General features: G+C 42.9%; 1 protein-coding gene across 1 annotated transcript in view; it reads right to left on the bottom strand.

Moving 5' to 3' along the window:
* Window positions 1–1,184: 1,184 nt before the first annotated feature.
* LOC146706885 (sialoadhesin-like) overlaps window positions 1,185–25,610 on the bottom strand; it is a 44,419-nt gene continuing 19,993 nt past the window's right edge. The window contains exons 3-13 of the mRNA XM_085460710.1: window positions 9,650–9,976; window positions 8,795–9,127; window positions 8,331–8,567; window positions 7,861–8,193; window positions 7,520–7,744; window positions 5,915–6,172; window positions 5,422–5,676; window positions 2,497–2,578; window positions 2,352–2,409; window positions 1,618–1,874; window positions 1,185–1,450 (exon numbers count right to left, since the gene is read on the bottom strand). Of these exons, the coding sequence (XP_085316836.1) occupies window positions 1,387–1,450; window positions 1,618–1,874; window positions 2,352–2,409; window positions 2,497–2,578; window positions 5,422–5,676; window positions 5,915–6,172; window positions 7,520–7,744; window positions 7,861–8,193; window positions 8,331–8,567; window positions 8,795–9,127; window positions 9,650–9,976 (2,429 nt within the window). The 3' untranslated portion in view covers window positions 1,185–1,386. The remainder of the gene's footprint in view (window positions 1,451–1,617; window positions 1,875–2,351; window positions 2,410–2,496; window positions 2,579–5,421; window positions 5,677–5,914; window positions 6,173–7,519; window positions 7,745–7,860; window positions 8,194–8,330; window positions 8,568–8,794; window positions 9,128–9,649; window positions 9,977–25,610) is intronic.

Below are 25,610 nucleotides of genomic sequence, written 5' to 3'. Positions count from 1 at the left end.
ATTGGGAATGGCATAGGCACCGATCGGTTTTCTATCATTTTCTGGGAGTAAGGGCGCCCTCCGTTTGCGAGGTGCGCCTGCTGCTTGTGGCGCAGAGAGGAGGGGACGGGGTGACGGGGGATTCTCTGACCGGATGAAGCAGCATCTAATAACCAACTCGCAATAAAACAAAATAAAAACAAACCAACAAACACGAAAACACCAGACATCATGATACAGACTTATAATTTGCACCGATGTTTTTTTTTGAAATTCTGTACACAAAAAGTGAGCGCGAGAGCCCTCGGTGCGCCTGCTTGCTGCTGAAGTCAAAGTAAACTTTATTGTCATCTCCGCTACAGTCCAGTACATAGAGAGACGAGACGAGGAGGCTCCAGTTACAGCAGTGCAAGTAAACAAACAATATATATAAGAAGAGTAAGAAAATAAATACACACTTTAGGACTAGGGGTAAAGGGATCAATAATCACACACAACCCGTCGAAAGGGGAGGGAGACCTGCTGCTTCCAAATAGAGCGCATTTCATTTATAATGTTGTAAATCCAAGCCCATTATTTATTCGTGATTTGAATCCTGGGTTGTGTGAAATCTCAGAAATGCACCCTAGACAAAGTGAATCTGTGAACTAAGGTGTAGATCTGTTAGATTATGTTGTGGTGATCCTCGGGTTGAGGGATGGGTGCTCATGCTGGAGTCCAAAATTAAAACCAATGGAAGATGGACAAGAAAACTTCAAATCCATCAGGTTCTCAGTTTAGAAAAAAGAGAAAAGAAGAGGAGAAACGAGCAAAAGATACAGGTAAGCAGATGTGTGAATGGATAATGGCAGGTCATCCTGAAACAATCAGAATCAGAATACTTTATTAACCCTAAGGAAATTATGTGGGTTACAGTTGCTCCAAGAAGAAATGGTAAAAATAGTAACAGTAACAGACTAAACTCCAAACAATACATTATGTTACAGATTTTAATATTAATTAGTCATTGTCAATTGTTGATTTGCCCTGTTCTCATTGTATGACGAATTATGATGGCTGTTTGGTAGCCGTTTGCATACTATGCATACTCTCTCTCTCTCTTCGTGTGTGTATACAACAGTACAACAGTTGTATACAACAGTTGTATACAATGTTAATGTACAATCCTTAATATGTTTTGTGTGTGTGTGTGTGGGGGGGGGGGGGGCAGAGGGAGTGTTCGCCCAGGGCGCCAAACAGGCTAGGACCGGCACTGGCTCTAACGTTTATAATAGTCCACTGTCCAAGGACACATTTGTTATATCTATTGCATCATTCTTTATCAAAATGCAAACACAGCCATAAGCAGCAGTATCTTCCTAAAAGCATTTAATATGTACACTGAGGACACACATTCATGTTCATACTCTACTTTTTCCTGACTGTGCTGTACAGTGCTGATGAATACTCTGCAGCCTGTTGATCTCTTAATCTGTAAAGGTAAACATGATGTCAATAAAACTCACAATATCAGTAACATTAAGTGTTTTCTTTTCTTAAGTTAGACCAAAGTTACACCAAAACTAAATAAATAATGCATTTACAAAATCAAAACAAAGAAATTATGGAAACATTCCCACAGAAACTAAGTGTCCTCACCTTTGGGTGCTGTTTAATCTGACCACAGTGTAGTCCACATCTGTTACTTCTTCATCCTTTTCTTTTCTTCTTTTGGTCTTAATGGGAAGAATGTTGTAGTAGTCGTGCTCTTCTGGCTTCTTTATGAAAGTTACACTGGAATAGCAAAGATCATCCTGGTGCTCCTCTGCTGCTCTACTCTGTGCTGGAGCTGAAGGGCCGTCACGCTTTGGACGTCCCCTTGGTGCAGGGTCAAACATGTAATAATATGAATTTTCCTGAAATGCAAGATAACCATAAAAGATGAAAAGTCATGGTTGGACCTCCCGCCCTCCCCTGCCATCTGAGCCACAGCCTCCCAAACATTGTATCTGTATTCCTGGAGAGGTTTATATCCCGAGCAAAGGAAGAGCAATTCCACCAACAACAGCATTAAACAAAAAAGTGTCATTTTCTCAACACATGAAAATTGATTACAATTAATCACTGTCTTAACTAAAGGTACCCACACACTGTGCAGTATTTTAAATCAATCATTACAAGCCGCACTGTGCAGTGTGGATCTCATAAACCTGGGTGGGACATGAAGTTTGAAGCATGTAAACTATACAAAGTCATCAAACTTCTGTACTATAGCAGCCAAATTTAAAACTTCCCACTGTGCAGTGTATGACAGCAGTATGCGACATATACATTAAAATTGTCTTTTTCAGGTTCATATATGTATACCTGATACCTGACCTCTTCTTCCTTACCTCTGGTTTGTTGTCTGGCCTGTCTCTGGATGAATTTGTTTTGAAGCATCTTTTTCTTCTGTACAGAAGGATGAATGAACATTTTAATTAATTATATGAAATCAATAAAAAACATTGATTAAAACATTAAAACTGAACTGCTCACCTAATGAATATGATTCCAGAGATTACGATAGCCAGAAATAGAACAGCCATGGATGCAACTGCAGCTGTTTTTTCCCATGAGTCTAGGAAACCAAATTGAAACCAAATTGACCAAACTGAAAACTTGTTACTGCACTAAGAGATTAGGAGATGGACACAAAAGATCAAACTGATCGACCAAACTCTTCAAATTAACGACTCATTCTGAATCTAATTCTAACTCTAAACTGTAACAATACTAAAACCAACATTAGGACATTTTACAAATCCATTGTGCTATTATGTTGATTGTTCCTAATGCCAGGAGAACAACTGTTTGTGTGTTAAAATGTGCAGACCATGACCTTTAGTGAACTCGACCTCAACCGACTCAACACTAAATACAGAGAAAACAGAACAGTAAGACTTGTGGTTAGCATTAGCTAATGGGACTAAAGGGAGCCCACTTAATTTCATCTAAAAAGCTCCACAGCTGCAAGTATCAATTAAATTCTCTCTGACATATTTAGGACAATGACAGTGTCTTTTGTAACTGCTACACACTGATTACCATTGAACCTGAAAGTTTGCCCATGTCACACTGTACTTTAGAGGATTTCATTTACTCTCTTTCAGTTTGTATTTACAAAATGTCAAAAAGACACAGATGACAAATGACAAAAAACACTACAGTTAAAGACATAATCATATTTCTAATTAAGAAAAACAGAGTTGGATATCCAACACTGGCAGCACTGACTATGGCTATGACAGCCAGAGGAAATAGATTTTCAAACATCAGATTGGAGAACAGTTAAAACATTTCATGCCACACTTTAACTTACTTGTGAAATGCTCTTTTGATCTCATTGTTGGTCATTATCATTATTTGGGTGTTTCGTGGAAAAATAATAATGTACAGGGAGTGCAGAATTATTAGGCAAGTTGTATTTTTGAGGAATAATTTTATTATTGAACAACAACCATGTTCTCAATGAACCCAAAAAACTCATTAATATCAAAGCTGAATGTTTTTGGAAGTAGTTTTTAGTTTGTTTTTAGTTTGAGCTATTTTAGGGGGATATCTGTGTGTGCAGGTGACTATTACTGTGCATAATTATTAGGCAACTTAACAAAAAACAAATATATACCCATTACAATTATTTATTTTTACCAGTGAAACCAATATAACATCTCCACATTCACAAATATACATTTCTGACATTCAAAAACAAAACAAAAACAAATCAGCGACCAATATAGCCACCTTTCTTTGCAAGGACACTCAAAAGCCTGCCATCCATGGATTCTGTCAGTGTTTTGATCTGTTCACCATCAACATTGCGTGCAGCAGCAACCACAGCCTCCCAGACACTGTTCAGAGAGGTGTACTGTTTTCCCTCCTTGTAAATCTCACATTTGATGATGGACCACAGGTTCTCAATGGGGTTCAGATCAGGTGAACAAGGTGGCCATGTCATTAGTTTTTCTTCTTTTATACCCTTTCTTGCCAGCCACGCTGTGGAGTACTTGGATGCGTGTGATGGAGCATTGTCCTGCATGAAAATCATGTTTTTCTTGAAGGATGCAGACTTCTTCCTGTACCACTGCTTGAAGAAGGTGTCTTCCAGAAACTGGCAGTAGGACTGGGAGTTGAGCTTGACTCCATCCTCAACCCGAAAAGGCCCCACAAGCTCATCTTTGATGATACCAGCCCAAACCAGTACTCCACCTCCACCTTGCTGGCGTCTGAGTCGGACTGGAGCTCTCTGCCCTTTACCAATCCAGCCACGGGCCCATCAAGACTCACTCTCATTTCATCAGTCCATAAAACCTTAGAAAAACCGGTCTTGAGATATTTCTTGGCCCAGTCTTGACGTTTCAGCTTGCGTGTCTTGTTCAGTGGTGGTCGTCTTTCAGCCTTTCTTACCTTGGCCATGTCTCTGAGTATTGCACACCTTGTGCTTTTGGGCACTCCAGTGATGTTGCAGCTCTGAAATATGGCCAAACTGGTGGCAAGTGGCATCTTGGCAGCTGCACGCTTGACTTTTCTCAGTTCATGGGCAGTTATTTTGCGCCTTGGTTTTTCCAGACGCTTCTTGCGACCCTGTTGACTATTTTGAATGAAACGCTTGATTGTTCGATGATCACGCTTCAGAAGCTTTGCAATTTTGAGACTGCTGCATCCCTCTGCAAGATATCTCACTATTTTTGACTTTTCTGAGCCTGTCAAGTCCTTCTTTTGACCCATTTTGCCAAAGGAAAGGACATTGCCTAATAATTATGCACACCTGATATAGGGTGTTGATGTCATTAGACCACACCCCTTCTCATTACAGAGATGCACATCACCTAATATGCTTAATTGGTAGTAGGCTTTCGAGCCTATACAGCTTGGAGTAAGACAACATGCATGAAGAGGATGATGTGGACAAAATACTCATTTGCCTAATAATTCTGCACTCCCTGTATGAATGTCTCTCTCAGTGGCCTTTTGGGTGTGATATAATAATATAGGGTCTCACAAAAAAAAGTGAGTATGAGGTGAATATATTGTTCATGATGATGACCATGAAGAGCATTACTGTTAAAAACGTCTTTGGCAGAAAACACTTGAGCCAACTGCAAAGCTTGAGGACATGATGACGGCTAACCCTAACGCAGTGAAGAGGTATTTTATTTATCTTACCTAACTGAGACTGGTAGTTCAAGAATGCCAGAATAAACTAGATAAACTGTTCTGTAACCGTAAGACAATGTGATGCTGTGGAAGAAATTATAATAATAAAAATGCAGCAAATATGTATTCATCTTTGGTGCTCAACCTAAAAATTGTCTACAAGTGGCACAAAATCTTTCTATAATTTTGATTATCCACACTTGATAGAGTCGATTATACAATCATAGCATTTTAATGTCAATATAAGAAAAGTCTGTCTTCCCTCACATTTCACATTGATAGAGATGACTTCAGATGAGTTTTTGCCCAGCTCATTCTCAGCAGTACAGCAATACTCTCCAGAGTCAGAAGACTGGATGGAGCTGAAGGTTAACTGCTGTTTTCTACTCATCAGTTTTTTGTCTTTGTACCAGGTGTAATTAGCTGCTGGGATAGCATCACTGCTACAGGTCAGAGTCACTGAACTGCCCTCCACTATCTCAGCAGAGGGACTCACTGACACAAAGGGAAGCTTTGGAGGATCTGTAAGAAATGTGGAAAAATTTATGCCAAATACATGCAGTAAACTGAAATTCAAATTTGGTGCTCTAGCTAACAAATGTGAAGAAATTTTATAAAATAATTTTCTTAAACTTTAAATATCCATTCATGATACAACAGATTTTCAAATCCTAGAGTTTCAATGTCATGATGCCTCTTTTCTGAATCTGAGATTATATATACATATATTTATATATATATATATATATACTTGACTCACAATTTACTTTGATGGAGATGTATTCAATCATTGGCCATTTGCCCAGCTCTTTCTCAGCGGTACAGTAATACTCTCCAGAATCAGAAGACTGGATGGACCTGAAGTTGATTTGCTTTTCTTGGCTGATCTGTTTTTGTTCCTTGTACCAGGTGTATTTAGCCATTGGATTAGCATCACCAGTGCAGGCCAGAGTCACTAAACTGCCCTCCACTATCTCACCAGAGGGACTCACTGTCACAGAGGGAACCTCTGGAATGTCTAAAACAGAGAATATTAACATTAGATTATTAATTTTCATGAGTTGGCTTTAGAAATTAATTTGAATACATTTTGTATTCAGACCCCTGTGAGTAGAACACCAAGGGAACAGTACACCCTGCCCAGGACATGGTTACCATGGGCCCCACCCTGGAGCCAGGACCGAGGGCAAGCGTCTCGTGGCCGTGCCTTAGTCCATGGGCCTGGCTGGGCACAGCCCAAAAAAGAGACATGGGCCCATCCTCCTGCAGGCCCACACCCACAGGAAGCACTGTTGGGGTTGGGTGCATTGTGTGCCTTTGGGTCTGGGAACTTTTCCTGACTGTCATCTGCGCTTATGCGCCAAGTAGCATTTCAGAGCACCCAGCCTTCTAGGAGTCCCTGGGTGGGGTGCTGGAGGGTGCTCCTCCTGGGGACTCTATTTTCCTACTGAGAGACTTCAATGCTCAGTGGGCATGATTGGGTGGCGTGATTTCCTTAAGTAGATATTTGTCAGAGTAAATTGTTAAATGTTGTCATTGTTGTACTTAAATTTGTAAACCGTGCCTTAAACTGCATGGTTAGATATTCGTCTGGTCCTCCCCTACACATCTGGGGAAGGTAATTAGCTGTAGCTGTTTAACTGCAGGCACATTCCATGTGAGATTCTGGGTTCCTTATCTTGTGAGGGATGTCCATCCCCGGCCATATAGGGGCTTGCCTATGCTTGCATATGGTGAATCATTAAAGTTAAGTGTGGGGAGATGACCTTTAGATAACTAGGGAATGTGGTTAAACAGCTGTAAGCATATATTGTGTGGCAGGAAGTCATGTACACAAGAAAGGCTGTATATTTGAAGTTGGCTAGGAAAAAGGTGAGGAGCGTTCAGCTCCAAGATCTTGGGTTCTGTCCAGCCTTCCGTTGCTAGCAAGTAAAACCCGGTTCCATCATTGTCTTGCTTTCGTCATGAGTAATGAGTCTCTGAACTAGCGGGTTTGCTGAAGCGCCAACCCAACAATATACCTCTTAAACCATACACATATATTGTTCAAGGTACTGTTGTCTTATTTGCTTTCATCACCACATGCCAGTCCACAGGTAGGAAATGATAGGAAACGATCTTTCATGTTCTCTTATCAGGATCAAACAAGTCTTCAGCACAAAGACTGTTATTTTGGACTTTGAGTACCTGCCTCTGATTCCTGAACCTGACTCTGCTCGCCTTTAAACTGTACAGCAAAACACTTGCAGAAATTAGATGGTTGAATAGTATTGTGAATTGTACTTAATATCTAATATTTTGGTTAACAAAAAAGCCAAAATTATAAAAATTATTCACCATGTTTATCACAGTAAAGTAAACTTACACACAGGATCTGAGGGATAATCTTCATGTCCTTTGAAAGCACAGGAGATGATGTCTCCAGGATTGAACAAATCTTGATAAGAACTTTGTTCAACCATAAACTGATTGTTTTTGAACCAGACAAAAGAAAGACGACCAGCTGGACTGCAGCTGCTTTCACACTTCAGATCTGCCTCAGTCTGAGACTCATGGACTGATATTATTCTGCTCACCTTCACCTGCAGAGCTGAATATGACAACACAGCAGACACAAGACATTAAATACTAAAAACAATAAATACAACCATCAACACAACAGAAAAACTGAGCTGAATGAAATAATCAGTGTGTGTTGATCAGTACCTGTGAAAGTCAGAGTTGTTCCAGGTAAACTACTCTTCCATTCAAAGTCTTGTGTTTTGAATTTGAAGTGATACTCGGCTGAATCACTCTCTGTCAGGTCTCTGATTCTCAGAGTGGAGCGTCCTCGCTCTGTTTCAGTCACCTCAACACGACCTGCATACTGGGAGTCTTCTGTGAGGTCCTCAGATCCACGACCAGAACGGAGCCAGGATTTTGATTGGATTGGACTTTCATAACTGTTGTAAGTACAAGAAATGTCCACCGATGATCCTTTGACTGCACAGATTCTTCTGTTACTATAATTCACTCTGTTGCACCATCGACCATATGAACCTGAGAAAATTAGAATGAATAAAAAAAATATAATTTTTTTAAAAAACATATTTATTGACAAACCCCTGACATTAATTATTTTAACCTTTTGATTGATTAAAAGTTTTAATTCAGGTAATATCTCAAAGAAAACTTACAAACTAACGGAGAGTGAAAGTCTTCAAATCCTTTTAAAGCACATGAGTAGCTGTTTTTATAGTCATATGACCTTTGATATGGGTAGCTGTTTGAAGTGTCACGTGGCACGTCATAAGAAGAAGAGCTGGCTCCAATCACTTGTTGTCCATTTTTGTACCAGACATAAGATGAAACATAAGGATCACATCTGGTGACACAATCCAACTGTAGTCCATTGAACCCTCTGACCTGAACATCTTGACCAGTGGATAAGAAACAATAAATAAGATGTCAGTCACTCTCACACTGAAGGAGACAGTCAAATTCATAAGTTCTAAAATACATTTTTAACAAAGTAATATTTCTCTTAATGTTTATACGTGAAACGCTTTTAAAAGTTTAAACTGTAGTTTAAAAGCACAGTAGAACATACAGATAGAATATTAAGCTGATTAAATATCCATCAGTGTGTGTTGATCAGTACCTGTGACAGTCAGAGTTGTTCCAGGTAAACTACTCCTCCATTCAAATCTTTGTGCTTTGAATTTGAAGTGATACTCGGCTGAATCACTCTCTGTCAGGTCTCTGATTCTCAGAGTGGAGCGTCCTCTCTCTGTTTCAATCACCTCAACACGACCTGCATACTGGGAGTCTTCTGTGAGGTCCTCAGATCCACGACCAGAATGGAACCAGGATGTTGATTGGATTTGACGTTCAAAATTGTTGTAAGTACAAGAAATGTCCACTGATGAGCCTTTGAATGCACAGATTCTTCTGTTACTGTAATTCACTCTGTTGCACCACTGTTTTTTGGCACCTAAGAGATAAAAAAAAAACATGCTTATTGACAGAAAGAACACACCATTAATAAGCCTCCATATTAAAAGTTTTCATTCAGGTAAAATCTCAAAGTGAACTCACAAACTAATGGAGAGTGAAAATCCTCAAATCCTTTTAAAGCACATGAGTAGCTGTTTTCAGTGTCATATTGAGCTTCATAAGAAGAAGAGCTGGCTCCATTCACTTGTTGTTCATTTTTGTACCAGACATAAGATGAAACATAATGATTGCACCTGGTGACACAATCCAACTGTCGTCCAGTCGACACACTGACCTGAACATCTTGACCAGTGGACAAGAAACAATAAATAAGATGTCAGTCACTCTCACACTGAAGGAGACATCAGTAAAATTCACAGAAGTAATAAAATGAATTACGGTAGCAACAAAATAATAATTCTCTCAATGTCTATACATTAAACCATTGAAAAGTTTAGAAGCACAGTAGAACATGCATATTAAGTTGATGAAATATTTATCAGTGTGTGTAGATCAGTACCTGTGACAGTCAGAGTGACTCCAGGTAAACCAGTAAAACTTTTCTGGTTTGCTTCAAACCTGAACTTGTACACAGCTGAGTCGCTCTCTCTCAGGTCTCTGATTGTCAGAGTGCAGCTCTTCCAATGAGAGCTGTATGAAAGTCGACCTGCATATGCTGGGTCTGTTCTCAGATCATACGGGTTATAATTATTCCCTTTAGTGAACCAAACTTTTTTTAACACAAAAGGGTGTTTGAAGGAGCAGCCTATGTCCACTGTTGATCCTTTTACAGCACAGATCTGAGTAGAAGTGTAAGTCACTGCATAATCATTCTGACTCTGTACCACTGTAACACAGAACACATCAGAATGCAGTCAGATTAATGATAACAAACAACAGTCCTATCTGAAGTCGAGCAATTAAAGCAGGTAAAATAAGTATGGAAAACAAAACCAAATTTCTAAGTATAATATATTTCTAAAGGTGTTATTTACATGAAATTCTCACCAGATGTCAGTAACAAACCATCCAATCCACACATGCAAAGAAATCAAACCATAGATGCCCATAAATCAAGTTATGTGTAATAATGGGAAATGAAACAGGGAAAACGTATTGAACACTTAAAATATTGGAGCTGCAAAAAAGGCATGGAAAATCATGCCACCAGCTGAAAGTTGTCAGAAATTAGGAAACAATCCTGCCATTAAGTGCAAATTAATCTCAACTGGCCCATAAAAAGGTGTCACACCAGAAACATCTCATGAAGTGTGAAGGCAATAAGCTCTCATGGGGCTTTCACAACCTTATTGTTTAAAATCATTGTGATAGCATTGGTCACAGAAATTTTCTAAACTACTGACGGCTCCAGTGAGCACTGGTGGGGCCATAGTGTGGAAGTGGAAAGAACATCATTTTACTACAAACCGGCAATGATCAGATCCTCCCTGCTCAACCACCATTGCCTGTATGAACGCTCACCACGCAAGACTCAATTGCAGAAGAAAAGGCATGTTGAATTTAAAGTCTGCTGAACAACATTTAGACAAGCCTGTGAAATACTCAGAGAATATAGTCTGATCAGATGAGACCAAAATTGAACTCTTTTGATACCATAATACAAACAATGTTATGAGGTCAAAGGGCACTGCATATCAACCCAAAAGCGCCATACCAACAGTGAAGTTTGGAGGTGAGATCATCATGGTGTGGGGCTGTTTTTCAGCATACATCACTGGCACACTTCATACAATTGAAGGAAGGATGAATGGAAACTTGTACTGAAACAGTGTTGATGAAAATCTGCTGCTATCTATCAGGATGATGAGGATGAAATGAAGATCACCTGACCTGAACCCAAAATAAAATCTGCTGAAAGAACTAAAGTTCAGAGTTCGTAGAAGGAGCCCACAGAGTCATCAGGATCTGAAGAATGTTTGTGTGGAAAAATGGGCCCAAATTACACTTGAGCAATGCATGTGACTAGTTTCTCCATACAGGAGGCCTCTTGAAGCTGTGATCAGGGCTGGGTATCGATTTCAATTTCTATAAACGATTTTTTCTATAAACAATTTGATTCTGATTCACAAGTTCGATTTTATTCTGTTTTGACTCAGACGGTCAGAAATATTATAATTCTGATCATTTATCAGTATATATATCCATATTTTTATGTCTATGTATAAAAACAAAGCTGACAATTGTGAGACTTCATCAGAGGTGTGTTGTATCCACATACTATTGCATTTGTTCAGTAGATGCATTTACTAGAGGACGCTAGTGAGTATGTTGTTGTTGTGGTATTTGGGAAGAAGAAAAGATAATAAAAAAGGAATTCTCTCCGGTGATCCTCTGTTCCTACCTGCATGTGTGTGTAATGCCTGCTGAAAAAACACCACACAACAAGTGGCGACGAGGATGGGATGAAGTTATGGCTCTGCTCTCTTTGCAACCCCGGGCTGTGTTCCTGGATTTTCCAGGCGAACCGAAAATTCAATTTGCTGCGTGGAAACAGTTGTTCGATAACTACTTGCTTGCGATCGGGGGTAATGACTTTGCTACGGAGAGAAAGAGGGCCCTGCTCATTCACTGCTTGGAGGAGGGACAACAAATCTATAGTGCCTTACCACTCACTCCGCAAAGGCTTTGGAAATGTACTTTTGTGGAGGTAAACACAGACGACACGAGAGCTCTCGATTAACGCTCCTCGTTTATTACTCATCACCACACAACTGAACACTTTTCCCTCCAAAACATAGCAACAACACTTCCTGAGAACTGGGTGTGAGTGGAGCCCTCCAGTGGTTCACCACACATGGTGAACCACTGGAGGTTCTGGACTAGGGTCATCCCCTAGTCCAGAACCCTTGCTTTAATCAAACGTCCAGAACAGCTGAACCGGGGAGGTGGAGAGCTGGCTGAGGGGAAACAAGCCTGAGGACCAGGCTGGCATGGGCGGCCAGGAGAAGCTGAAGATAGCTCGGGCCCCGCCAGGTGGGGGGTGCTCCCAGAGGAAGAAGCAGGGTTATCCAGTCCAGTGGAAGGCGGGGGGCCTGAGCCGGCACCAACTGATCACCCCGCAGCACATGTACCGGTTTAAGTCTGTCAATAGAAACAGTCTCCTGACGACCCCCAAAGTCCAAAAGGAAATGCTTCCGGCCCGGTTGAATAACCCTAAAGGGGCCGTCAGACAGTGGATGCAGCAGAGGCCTATGAGCGTCATGCCTGACTAAAACAAACTGCGAAGAGTCCAACGACCTCGGAACAAAGGTGTCGGGCAGACAATGGTGCACTGGGCCAGGAAGAGAAAACGAGTCTCTCGGGGGACGGAGAGACAGCACAGAGGGAGCGAAGCACCGGGGTGGGCTCTCGGGCAAGAATTCCCCGGGGACCCGGAGGGGCTGACCAAGGACAAGTTCAGCCGGGGAAACCCCGAGGTCTTCTTTAACCGCGCAGCGCAACCCCAGTAAAACCCATGGAAGGCGGAGAGAAGCACGGAACGCGGCCTTAAGCGACCGGTGGAAACGCTCACACAGCCCGTTGGCCTGCGGGTGGTACGCAGTGGTACGCAGTGGTTCGGTGGACCTTGACGCCCAGGCCGTCAGCCATGGCAGACCAAAGCTCGGAAACAAACTGGGGGCCCCTGTCTGAGGTGATGTCGGCGGGGGGACCGAAACGCGAAACCCACGTTGACAAAAATGCCCTGGCCACTGCTGCTGCTGTATTGACGCCAGAGGCACTGCCTCAGGCCAGCGGGTTGTGCGGTCCACCACAGTCAAAAGGTGCGTAAAACCTTGTGACTGCAGCAGGGGACCAACCAGATCCACATGCACATGATCAAAACGCCTCCCTGGAACGAGGAAGGATTCGAGGGGCGCCTGTGTGTGCCTATGGATCTTAGCGCGTTGGCATGGGATGCACGCTGCTGCCCAGTCTTTCACCGATTTACGAAGGCCTGGCCAAACAAACCTAGAGCTGACCAGCTTGACTGAGGCCCGGACGCCCGAATGAGAGAGGGCGTGTACGGAGTCGAAAACGCGATGACGCCACGAAAGCGGAACTACAGGGCGTGGTCAGCTGGTGGAAACGTCACAAAGCAGGCTAGGTCCGCCGTTCCACACGGGGCTGTCCTCCAGTACAAGGCCCGTTTGCTCAGACCGAAGGGCAAGGACGTCCGGGTCCGCCCGTTGGTCAGCGGCCATAGCGTCAAAGTCTATGCCAACATAAACGGGAGAAACCAGTGCGCGGGACTTACCAGCCACGTGCTGAATGTCAGTTGTGAACTCGGAAATGGCGCTGGAAAACCTGACGCAAAACCAGCTGTCAGAACAGCTGGCCACCAATATATCGTCAAGGTACACGAAGACGAAAGGCAGCCCGTGCAAGACAGAGTCCATCAACTGCTGAAAAGTCTGGGCGGCGCCTTTCAGGCCGAATGGCATGCGCAAAGATTCAAACAGGCCGAAAGGGGTAATAACGGCAGTTTTGGGGACATCTTCGGCGCGCACGGGAACCTGATGATACCCCCGCACCAAGTCAATTTTAGAAAAAATCGAGGTGCCAGCGAGGTGGGCAGAAAAATCCTGTATGTGGGGAATGGGGTAACGGTCGTTCTCCGTGACATTATTCAAACGGCGAAAATCCCCACACGGCCGCCACCGACTGTCGGACTTGGGCACCATGAGAGGCCCAGGCACTATTCGAGCGCTGCAGAATGCTGAGGCGCTCCATAGCGGCAAACTCTTCCTGAGCGACGGAGAGTTTCGCGGGGTCGAGGCGGCGTGCACATGCAAACACCGGGGGACCGACCGTTGGAATATAATGTTCAACCCCGTGCTTCGTTGCCGTGTTCGAGAAATTAGGAACAGTCAGTGAAGGGAACTCCAAGAGCAAACGCTGAAAAAGTTTCCCCGAAGTCACCAAATTAGCCCGATTCAGGGGCCCGATGGCGCAAGTGAAACAGGGTACTGAAGAAAAAGACTGGGCATCGATTAAGCGTCTGTTAGCGACATCGACCAGCAGTCCGTGGGCACAAAGAAAATCAGCGCCCAAAATAGATACAGAGCTAGCAGCAACAACAAAGGTCCATTAGAAATCCCGACCATGAAAACAAACAGTCACGAACCTTTCCCCGAACGTTGCGATGGGAGAGCCATTAGCCGCAATAAGCTGTGGTCCGCAGCCCGCTGCTAAACTGTCGGCGCCAGACGGGGAAAGGAGGCTCTTCTGGGAGCCAGAGTCGACCAGGAAACGTCTCCCAGAGCACGAGTCTTCTATGAAGAGCAGTTTTTCTTTGTCACCAGCGGTTGCGGCCGCTACAGCACGCTGTCGAGGCCCGTGTCCCAGGGTCGGAAAAGCACAAGGCTGCAAGCAGCGGCGCGCTCTGGGGCCAAAATGCAGATGGTAGAAACAGAGGTCGCGTCCGCGGTGTCGCTGTGCCGCGATCATTGCCGTCAGCGAAGGAGCGGACACGTTAGGGCAGGTCAGCGGGGAAGTGGAAGGCGCCGCCGGCGAGGCTGGAACTAGGTCGTGATCGTGGAAAGTGCGGGTAGCCAAGAGAATACGATCCGCGTCCTCAGCCAGGGAGCGATAATCCTTCGTGCCCAGAAGCGGAGAGTTGGCGAGGCCGGCTCTCACGGCCGCCGGCAGCTGTCGGAGGAAGATGTGGGCGAACAGGAATCCCCCTTCGTCTGGACCGAGAAAGGACAGCATGCGCTCCATCAGTTCAAGAGCCGTACCGCCACCCAGGCCTGAGAGGGGCTTCTCGGCTCGCTCTGAGAGGAGCTTCTCGGGTCGCTCTGCGTCGGAGAGGGCATAGCGCTGAAGAAGCAGCTCCTTAAGGGCGGCGTACTTCCCTCGGGCGGGTGGGTCCCGGAGGAGAGTCAACGCACGACGGGTGGCTAGCGGGTCGAGAGAGGCCACCACCTGGTGATATTTCGTGTCGTCAGCCGAGATGCCACGAAGGGCGAACTGAGCCTCCACGTGCACGAACCACGACGGGGGATCGTGAAGCCAAAAGTCCGGCAGCTCGAGCGGCACAGCAAACGCAGCTGCAGCCGGAGGCAGAGGGCTGGCGGCTGCTGATGCATCCAGAGCGGAGTCGGTGCCACCATCGGACCGCAGCATGTTCGAGTCAGGGGTCATCAATGTGGAGGTAAACACAGACGGCACGAGAGCTCTCGATTAACACTCCTCATTTATTACTCATCACCACACAACTGAACACTTTTCCCTCCAAAACATAGCAACAACACTTCCTGAGAACTGGGTGTGAGTAGAGCCCTCCAGTGGTACACCACACTTTCATCCTAAAGTCAATGTTGTCACCGAGAGATACTGCTTCATGCAACGAGCCCAAGCTGTTGGTGAGTCTACAGATCACTACGTTGCAGCACTGCATGAGCTCGTGATACAATGTAAGTTTGGAGCTATGGAGAATGAAATATTGCGGGATCAACTTGAAGAGAAGACAAATAATGCTCATATACGTGAAAAACTGCTAATGGAGGAGGATTTGACGCTCGATAGAGCTTTGGAAATTGCTAGGCGTACAGAGGCTGCAATAGCTTATGCAAAGGCCATTGCTGTTAGTGAAACAAAGCCTGTTGCCAGTTTTCAAGTATAAAAGAAGATGCGCAAGCCAAAACACAAAGCAGCTATAAAAAAACGGATACAGCTCAGACGTGCTACCGTTGTCGTTCAGCTGACCACAAAGCCAATGATAAATCCTGCCCCGCAAAAGACTGCAAATGTAATACATGTGGGAAAATCTGAAATTTTTCGAGAGTGTGTAAATCTTCCCATACGCCTGTTAATGAAGTGACTGTGCCTGAAATGTGTGTTTTAAATGTTGACAATTGTGTCAGTGGTGATCCGGCTAAACTGATGTGCACTGTTACTGTACCAAATACTGCACATGCATGTACTGTTAAGCTACTAGTAGACACAGAACTCAAGAACCTTGAGGAACATGGCATCATAGAGAAAATAGCTTCTGAATGGGTCTCCCTGATTGTAGTCACTAGAAGGAAGACTGGTGGCATACGCATGCGCGTTGATTTGTGAGAACCTAACAAAGCGGTGGCCGTTGACAGTCATCCCTCGCCTCTGATTGAGGACATACTGTCTGAGCTGCGTGGGGCTATCATGTTCTCCACCCTGGATCTTAAATCTGCCTACCATCAGCTGAAACTACATGAAGAGAGTAGAGGGCTCACTGCTTTCATTACACATAAAGGACTGTAGCAGTACTGCAGAGTCCCCTACGGGTTGAGTTCGGCACCTGCAGTGTTCCAAAAGATGATGACACAAATCCTACGTGGCCAAAAAGGGGTGCAATGCTATCTTGATGATGTCATCACATATGGAGCTTCAGAAACTGAACATGAGGCCCACCTGCGTGCTGTGTTACGCAGAATCAACAATTCTCATATCACTATTCTGCATGCTCAACCCCCTACTGATCCTGCAACCCTGCACTAATTTCTTGGCTTGGGTGCATGGTACAGCAAATTTGTGCCAAATTCCGTGACTTTTGTTGAACCTATGAGAGCTCTTCTGCGTAAAGACTGTTCATTCCACTTGAACAAAGCAGCTCAAGCTGCGTTTGATCAAGTCGAGCGGTTAATTGTGCACAGCCCTGCTCTGGTGATGTTCGACCCCAGTAAGCCAACCATAGTCTCGACAGATGCCTCAGATTAAGGCGTAGGTGCTGTTTAAACTCAACTTGATAGTAATGATGCAGAACCGACTGTTGCATTTGCATCTCGCAGCCTGTCTGATACAGAGGAAATACTCAATTGTCGAGAAGGAACCCCTGGCTCTGGGGCAGAAAATTCATCCTACGAACAGATCACTAAGCGCTTACAGCACTGCTGACTATTAAGGGCAATAACAGAGCTGGTCTACGCATAGCCAGATGGTCAGCTCGCCTGTTGGAGTTTGACTATGAAGTGGAATATAGAACTGGGTCATTGAACCATGTTGCTGACTGTCTTTCTAGGCTCCCACTTCCCGAGACAGACATGGCATGTGCAGAGGATGTGGAGTCAGTTGCAGCCATCCTCACTGATCTGAGTGCTGTGTCTGAGGATGACTTCCAGTCAGAGTACAAAGCCTGTCCAGTGTTCACAAAGCTCCATGTAAATGGACTGATTCTTATATAGTGTGTGCAGATACAGAAAGGCTGGCGTGCAAGGAAGACGTCACTGGAACCTGACTTACAGCTTCCCAGTCCGCCATGAACTTGCGGTCATGAACGAGTGCATTGTCAGAGGTACACATCGATTGCTAGTGCCTGAGTAGTTGCAGAAAAAACTCACTGATATAGCTCACCAAGGCATTGTACGTACCAAACAATGCCTGAGGGAATTGCACTGGTGGCCCAAAATGGATTGTCAGATAGAGACAATGATAAAGAACTGTGCAACAGAATGACAAGTCAACTGTCACCCATGATGACTTCAACCCATTCCTCTACCAGCTACTGCTTGGGAAAAGGTGTCTGAGGACATCATAGGCCCTTTTGGAATAGCCCCTTCTGACTGTAGATTTGCTATCACATTGGTAGACTACTTCCGTAAGTGGCCTGAAGTAGCTTTTTTTGTTTCCCGAGCTGATGCAGCTACTATCATTCATGTCCTTTCTGTAGTTTTCTCTTGTGAAGGGAATCCAAAGACACTGATAAGTGACAGTGGCTCTCAATTTCTCTATGCTGAGTTCGCTGACTTTCTCAAAAGCAAGGGAATCCAACATCTGAGATCCTCAGTGTATTACCCAAGAGCTAATGGGGAAGTTGAGAGATTCAAGGACAACCCTGGAAGTCGTTCCTGAGAACTTACTTGATGGACTACAGAGCAGCCCTTCATTCAACAACTGGAGTTTCCCCTTCAGAACTGCTCTATGGATGACAAATGAGAACAAAGTTACAGGTAATGGATATGCCTGTTCCCCAGACATACCATGTGCGAAAGAGTTAAGAATAAGCAACTGAAAATGAAAGAATACATGATGCTCGCAGACACGCCAAACCATTCAACTTTCAGCCTGGTGACAAGGTACAGGTTAGGAAGCCATGGAAGGTAGAGAAAGGCGAGTTAAAGTGTTCTAAACCAAGGACTGTCATGACAAGGAAAGGACCAAACGTGTATTTTCTGGATGATGGAGGGACCTGGAACTCCTCACAATTATCGGCTCTGTCAGAGCTGAACACAGGTACTGATTCTGACACAACAATGGACTGTCATAAACCAGAAACTGATCTAGCATCTAACTCTGAGTCTGATAGTAGGCTTAGGCCCACCAGGATGAGGAATCCACCTTGCTGGACTCAAGACTTTGTCATGGGAAAGTGAATGTTACTGAGTGATATGAAATATGTTAAAACGCGCATTAGGTGACATAGATCAGAATAATGAAGTCAGTTTCACATAAGAAATCCTTGTTCAAAGGGCGAAGATATTGTGTCCACATACTATTGCATTTGTTCTGTAGATACATTTACTAGAAGTGCTAGATGGCGCTAGTAAGTATATTGTTGTTGTGGTATTTGGCAAGAAGAAAAGATAATAAAAAAGGAGTTATCTCTGGTGATCCTCTGTTCCTACCTGTGTGTGTGTAATGCCTGCTGAACCAACACCACACAAGAAGGTGCAAGCATCACAGCAGTGATGCAGTCAAAGTAACCGAGGATAAAACAGAAAAATGTGAAAAATATGAAGGAGATTTTCCTGACCTGGCTTTCTCCAGATTATGGCTTTATAGCACATAACCTTAAATACAGTGGATCTAAAAATGAAGAAAACCATGAACCAACATATGAACATTACCTGATGCTGCTGAAGTGAAGCAGAGCAAAGTTACAGAGGTTTTATTAGAGACACAGCAATGCATTTTGCAATTTGGCATCATTTTAAACAGTTTAAATTTCTTCAGTATTGAACAGCAGAAATTAGGCTTTCCTGTCAAAGGTCATTTTTGAAGAAAACAAAAAACAAACAAAAACAAAAAACAGTGTCCGACAGCGCTGGAAAGAAGGGTAGACTGATGTGTTATAAGCAAGCGAATAATGCAGAAAGCTGATATTTGAGATGGGAAACTGGTCTTTAAGTACACTGAGAGAGAGAGCTGTGCATGGCGTAGGATTTTTATCGTGGTGGGAACAAAACAGCCAAAGAAAGAGGGAATTCATGACGATGTTCTTCAAATGTGATACGTAGTTTGGATCTTCTTTTGCTGCTGGTTCAGTGAATTTTGGTGTGACAAAACCTGCAGCTTCAGAATCTGTATGATATCGGCTTTCAGCACCCAAAAACATGCACAGGTACATACTGTCGAGTGACCGATCTGCGCTCTGTGTTTACATCTTTCTGTGGAATCCGTTTACCTGCTTTTTAAAAGTTTGGTGTTTTAACTCTTTGGTGGTTGTTGACAGGCACGTGCAGAGGGGGGGGCTAGAGGGGCTTGAGCACCCGCCCCTTTCCTGATGGGTGCCCAAGGTGCCCTTTTGTTGAGGCAACTTTTTTTAAAAAAAATTATTTTTTTTTAATGTTTGTGTGCGTGCGGAGTCTTGTCTGTGCCCCTCAACAATAATATTTAACTATTAATCACAGTTTTGCTAAATAAAAGGATCTGGCTTGTATCAGTCACATGATCACATTTAACCAATGGTCGCCCTTGACGGCAGAACGCACTGGTTACGAGCCGGGAACGAGCTCACAAAGAGCACGCGCATTTTTTCCGGTCCGGAGCTGTAGGAGAAACACAAGTTAACTCAGAGACACAGACTGATGCGACAAAACCAGTAAGTAGGTGTACAGCGCACACTGTAGTGTATAGCACCCAGGAGTATTAGCTTATTACGTACACGTTGGTAAGCTGTCTTGTTGCAACTGACGAACTGAAACAAATGAGCGTGCTGTGTTTGCAACAGCGCGACAAACATTACCTGTCCTTTTATTAACTGCACAAGTAGTGCTGGTCATAGCTGCTAGCTACCTGTGTAAGGCTGTCATGGGTCTGTAGCTCTGTCACCGTTTTAGGGAACATATTTAGTTTTAAAGTATTTAGAAACATATTTAGTTTTAAAGCAAGTTACAGGGCTTTTCCTGCCTTTCTGGAGGGATTATATTTCACTAAAAAACGATCTAATATGCATGTCCACATAATTATGCATTATTATAATTATAATATATTAAAAACACACGCTGTATTTTAAAGAACATACATTAAGAAGCAAATTATATTAGATTTATATTTTAAATAAGACAAAATTTGGATTTTACAGCAGTAAAATGATTGTATCTCTACAGTTTAAAAATGTAATAAGCTTTGCCCCTGCACAGAGTGGATAGTGAAACAAATGGAATCATCATAATGACATTATTTCATATTTATTACTTTTTTCCCCTCATTGCTTTATTATTGTAGCTCTAGTAATAAATAATAATGTAAGGATTCTGGATCAGCACTGTGATGCCCATAGTATATACAGTATTCTGAAGAAGGTCTAAAATGTCACTGTGTGTGCGTGCATGTATGTGTTTTATTTAGATGGAATTTTTAAAAAAATATTACCGTAATTGTCGGGCTATAAGCCGCTACTTTTTGCACAAGCTGTGAACCCTGCGGCTTTTAGTCAGGTGCGGCTTTTCTATGGATTTTCCATGATTTTTGTCATATCGTAAGAGGATTTGTTTTGTTGGTTTCGCTGTTGTACGACTCTACCTTGCCTGGCGGAAGGATCGGGGTTCAAGAGTGGTATGTTGGTCACATGTCCGTCCACCAGGCAACGTAGTGCCGTACGAAGTACCGCGAAAAAGAAACTTCAAAGTAGCGCTGCGCGTTCAGCAGGAGGCGTGGATGATGAGCGGCGATAAACTTGCGAAAAGCAAGTTAAGCTCAACTCCACCGGTGGATTCTGACAGCGTGGAAAAGTGCGAAAACATCCACGATCACCAACGGATTTTGAAGGGCTGGACTGCTGCATGATGGAGAGGAGGACACCGCCACGGCCCTTCTGAGGGTGTTCGACTCTGACACTGACAACGAGGATTTGTTTGGTTTTGAAAGTGACAACGAAGGAAAGAAGCGGAGAGTGGATGACGAAGCCATCCTGAGCCTGTTCGTTTCCGACACTGGAGGAGAGGACTTTGGTGGTTTTAGAGCGCAGGAAGAAGAGAAAGATGGTGAATGACTGACTTTTCTTCTTGTTAAAGCCGTGTCGCTGCACCTGAGCCTAAAAGGTAGGCTGAATCTATTTTTCTGGTGTGCTGTAGGTTATTGTTATACACTACATTTGTTACTCATTTATGAAGCACAGTACATGTTTCATACTTGTAATTACAGCTACTTGTACATATACCCTAAAAAGTTATGCAAATATGTACCCATAACTTGTTTTTCAAAATATTAATAAAAGGGGTGTGTCTCCAAACAGCCGTCTCTTTCCTGACAATTCCCTTTGTGCATATTCTCTTACATATGATAAGTCAACATTGAAACACCTGCGGCTTTTAGTCAGGTGCAGCTAATATATGTACAAAACTGGATTTTCCCCTGATTTTAGCTTGTGCGGCTAATATTCAGGTGCGCTTTGTAGTCCGGGAAATACGGTACTCATGATATAACATTGTCCAGACATTCCAGGGGCCTGTTCTTCGTACGTCGCTTACTACATCCAAGATCAAATGACACATCCAAGACCAAACCATCGCGCTAACCGTGAGCTCGCTAATCCGGTTCCCCGAACACACCTGCTGTTGACGATTAGTACAGCTGGACGCAGTAATGTGACATCACTGGGTGTCGTAAAAGGGGCTACGCATCGATAGTAGAAACATTGATCGGCAACCCGCTGATTGGTCGGCGAAAATGTCGAAGGGGCGTGCACGGTATTTTCCGGCAGCAGAGCAAGAACTCATGAGTGAGGGATTTCAGGAGTTTCAGAGTTTAATTAAAACGCAAGAGAACACTGCAAAGGCTGCAAAAGCAAGGAGAGAGGGGCTGGCAGAAAGTTGCTGACAAATCAAACTCGTAGGTAATTTAATAATAATAATAATAATGGATTGGGTTCATATAGCGCTTTCCAAGGCACCCAAAGCGCTGTACGATACCACTATTCATTCACTCCCACATTCACACACTGGTGGAGGCAGCTACGGTTGTAGCCAGGCTGCCATATCGCGCCATCGGCCCCTCTGGCCAACACCAGTAGGCGGTAGGGTAGATCTATCATATGACACTATATTGTCCAATATCATATGGCATTATATTATATTATAATATGTTATATTATATCCCCTTTCACATTAGAGCCACAACAGGACCCACAAGAACATGGGAACAAGTAAAAGTGGAATACAGGAGTATTCTACAGAATGGTAATATTTATCTCTTAGATTGCTTTTCGTCTCTTGGCAAGGTAATACTGGCCTGTAATACTCTGTTAGTTTGTTCATAACAGCAACCAAGAAAAGGGCAGAGCAAAAAAAAAGACAGGTGGTGGTCCTGCACCCCCTCGTCAACAAGTTGGTTAAGTAAATAATACCCTCACAGGAATATCGATATCTCTCAATGAGCACACTGTCGCGCTGAGCTAAAGGATCCTGTCTATCCCGCAATATACGCTGAATTCTGAGGACTCTCCTTATCAATCTTGCACCTTCCGCAATGGGTTGGTCGCGTATACGGACAGGACATGGCTGCGACAGGCTTCCCAAATCCACCTTCGCTTTTATAGCTGTGGTCTCCCATCTTGATTACACGAAGTAATTTACTATTACTACTCTGAAATATGAATTACATCTGTAATAATCACATACATGTAATAGAATGTTAATAGTACATTTCCCTTTTTTAGGAAATGACCTGTATGTATCTGTGTGACATCAATAAAAGGATCAAGTGCTGCATTATCTTTAGTTACATTGATGTTATTTATTTATGGTGAAACAGTGGTGGAATATCGCTGTGTGAGGCTACTAAAGGCAGTGCTATAACATTTTTCTGTCATCATTTTATTTTAGATTAAGTACTGGAGTTGTTAAGTGTGGATAATTAGATTATAGTTTATTGCAATAGCAAGTTGTGCCTTGTTCTCAGATAGACAGCAAGTGGAGAGTGATATATGAAATGATAGGATGGAAGGAAGAAGAGAAGAAAAGAGTGAATCACAGGCAGAGCCTAAATTATTTTTCACAGTTTTTTGTTGCCTTATGGTTCCAAGCGCTGTCACCAATCTTTGCGTTTTGTTATTATCTCATTACATTTAATCAGCCATCTCTCCTATGGACTTTTTAATGTCTACAGTCTCAGATCAACACAGCCCTGCCCTCCAGCACTATCCACAGCAACCCCTCAACAGCAACATTGTACCCATCAGGTAAAGCATCGGCTACGTTTGCTTTGCCTTGTTGCCCATATTAGATTCTTGATGAATGTGTGTTGTTGTTATTCGGCCTGGTTCAATGTGCCCCTTTTTAACTTTGAACACCCGCCCCTTTAAACCTCTCTGCACAGCCCTGGTTGTTGAAATAGTCTTGTGAGCTTTAACCCGAGATTCTGGCATTTCAGGCAAAATACATTTATATTTAAAAGTCAATTCAGGATTTAATAAACCGATATTGTGTTATTCAAACTAAAATCGTGAGAATTGTGTTTGAGGAATTAAATATGTCAGTAAGCATGTTTAATACTTTTTCCCTGAGTCATTTCTCATTATTACACATAATTTATGAACACCTACGGTTTGATTTCTTTGCATGTTTGGATTGGATCGGTTGTTACCAACACCTGGTGAGAATTTCATGTCAATAGCACCTTTGGAAATATATTTAGTTATTGGTGTCGTGTTCAATACTTATGTTACCCACTGCATATAGGGAGAAATTCACAAAATGGAAAAAATGAAGTATGTGCTTCATTTCTATTATAAAAAATATTTAACAACTGTTTTTCTCAGCCAAATGTGTGAAACGAATATCTTAGAATATAAATAGATACAGTTGAGTTTTACACATTTTAAATTATCTAAATGATCTATTTATACTACTTGACAACAAAGTATAACAGAAAATTGTTTTTTTATGACACAATTTGTATTAGTGTCAGAATTTTTCTCTCTGTAATTCAACGATATATATAGTAGAAAGAAAGTAAGTACAGTATTTTAAAAAAATTATTACTATACTTAAATACATATTATAGAAAGTAAATTATAACAGTTAATGCATCAGCTGTTACTTCTACTTATCCTGTATAATACAGACATCTCCATCTCCATTCGCTTCCGCTTATCCTTTTTCAGGGTCGCGGGGGGCACTGGAGCCTATCCCAGCTGTCATAGGGCGAGAGGCGGGGTACACCCGGGACAGGTCGCCAGTCTGTCGCAGGGCCAACATACAGGGACAGACAACCATTCGCACTCACTTCCATTCGCACATTCACACCTAGTGACAATTTGGATTATCCAATTAACCTATCCCCACTAAGTGCATGTCTTTGGACGGTGGGAGGAAGCCGGAGTACCCGGAGGGAACCCACGCAAACACGGGGAGAACATGCAAACTCCACACAGAAAGACCCCGGCCTGTAGTTGGAATTGAACTCAGGACCTTCTTGCTGTGAGGCAACAGTGCTAACCACCGTGCCACCGTGCTGCCATACAGACATACTGTAGCTTTATAATGTTAAGTGTCATGGTGAAGTTACTGAGAACGTGAAAAGTGGAAACCACTCTGTGTTTTTCTAAACGCATGTATATATAATATCTGCGGTGTTTGTACACATCACACAGCATCAGTGTTGGGTAAGTTACTTTTAAAAAGTAATTAATTACTAATTACTAATTAGTTAGTCAATATTGCATTTAAAATACTTATCTAATTACTGTGTCAGAAAAGTAACTTAATCATTAAATAAGTAATTTAACTAAATACTTCTTAAAATCGCTATAAACCTTGAGTGGGCAAACAATAGAAATTAAACTCTTTAAATAATAAATACTTTTTTTTAAAGACGGAGACTCTACAGTACGCAGCGGTAGCATCTCTTCCACAATGTAGCCTGCAATCATTTTTTTAAGCTCACCTTCAGACACTTTCTGTGCTGCTGAAGTAAAATCACGTTTTCCTGCTTAGCAGGAGTTGCCGCGGTGTTATCCATGGATGATGAACAAGGATCGCTCAGAAGTGTTCGTCTTCGTGTCAGGCGCTTCAGTAGATGTGCTATTAACAGCAGCCGATAGTTTTTTCTCCCCAGGACATAGCTTACATATCACTGTAATATTCTTGTCTGCTTGTTTCAGAAAAGTGAAGAGACGGGAATATTTCAAAGAACAGCCACTCGCTTCAGCCGCGAAATGACGTGCACCTGCACTACAGCGATGTTAAAGCGGCAGAGTTTACTTTTACGTTTAGAAGATAAATTATTGAAATTAAATAATGATATTCAGCGAGTTTAATTATTTTACAATGTAACGCAAG

The sequence above is a fragment of the Copadichromis virginalis genome, linkage group LG6 (assembly GCF_057382275.1).
Source record: "Copadichromis virginalis isolate Kocher_CV1m ecotype Utaka linkage group LG6, C_Virginalis_male_GT1.1, whole genome shotgun sequence".
Taxonomy (NCBI): Eukaryota; Metazoa; Chordata; class Actinopteri; order Cichliformes; family Cichlidae; genus Copadichromis; species Copadichromis virginalis.
Note: the sequence above shows the minus strand (reverse complement) of the source record. Positions and strands in the feature narration are given on the sequence as shown.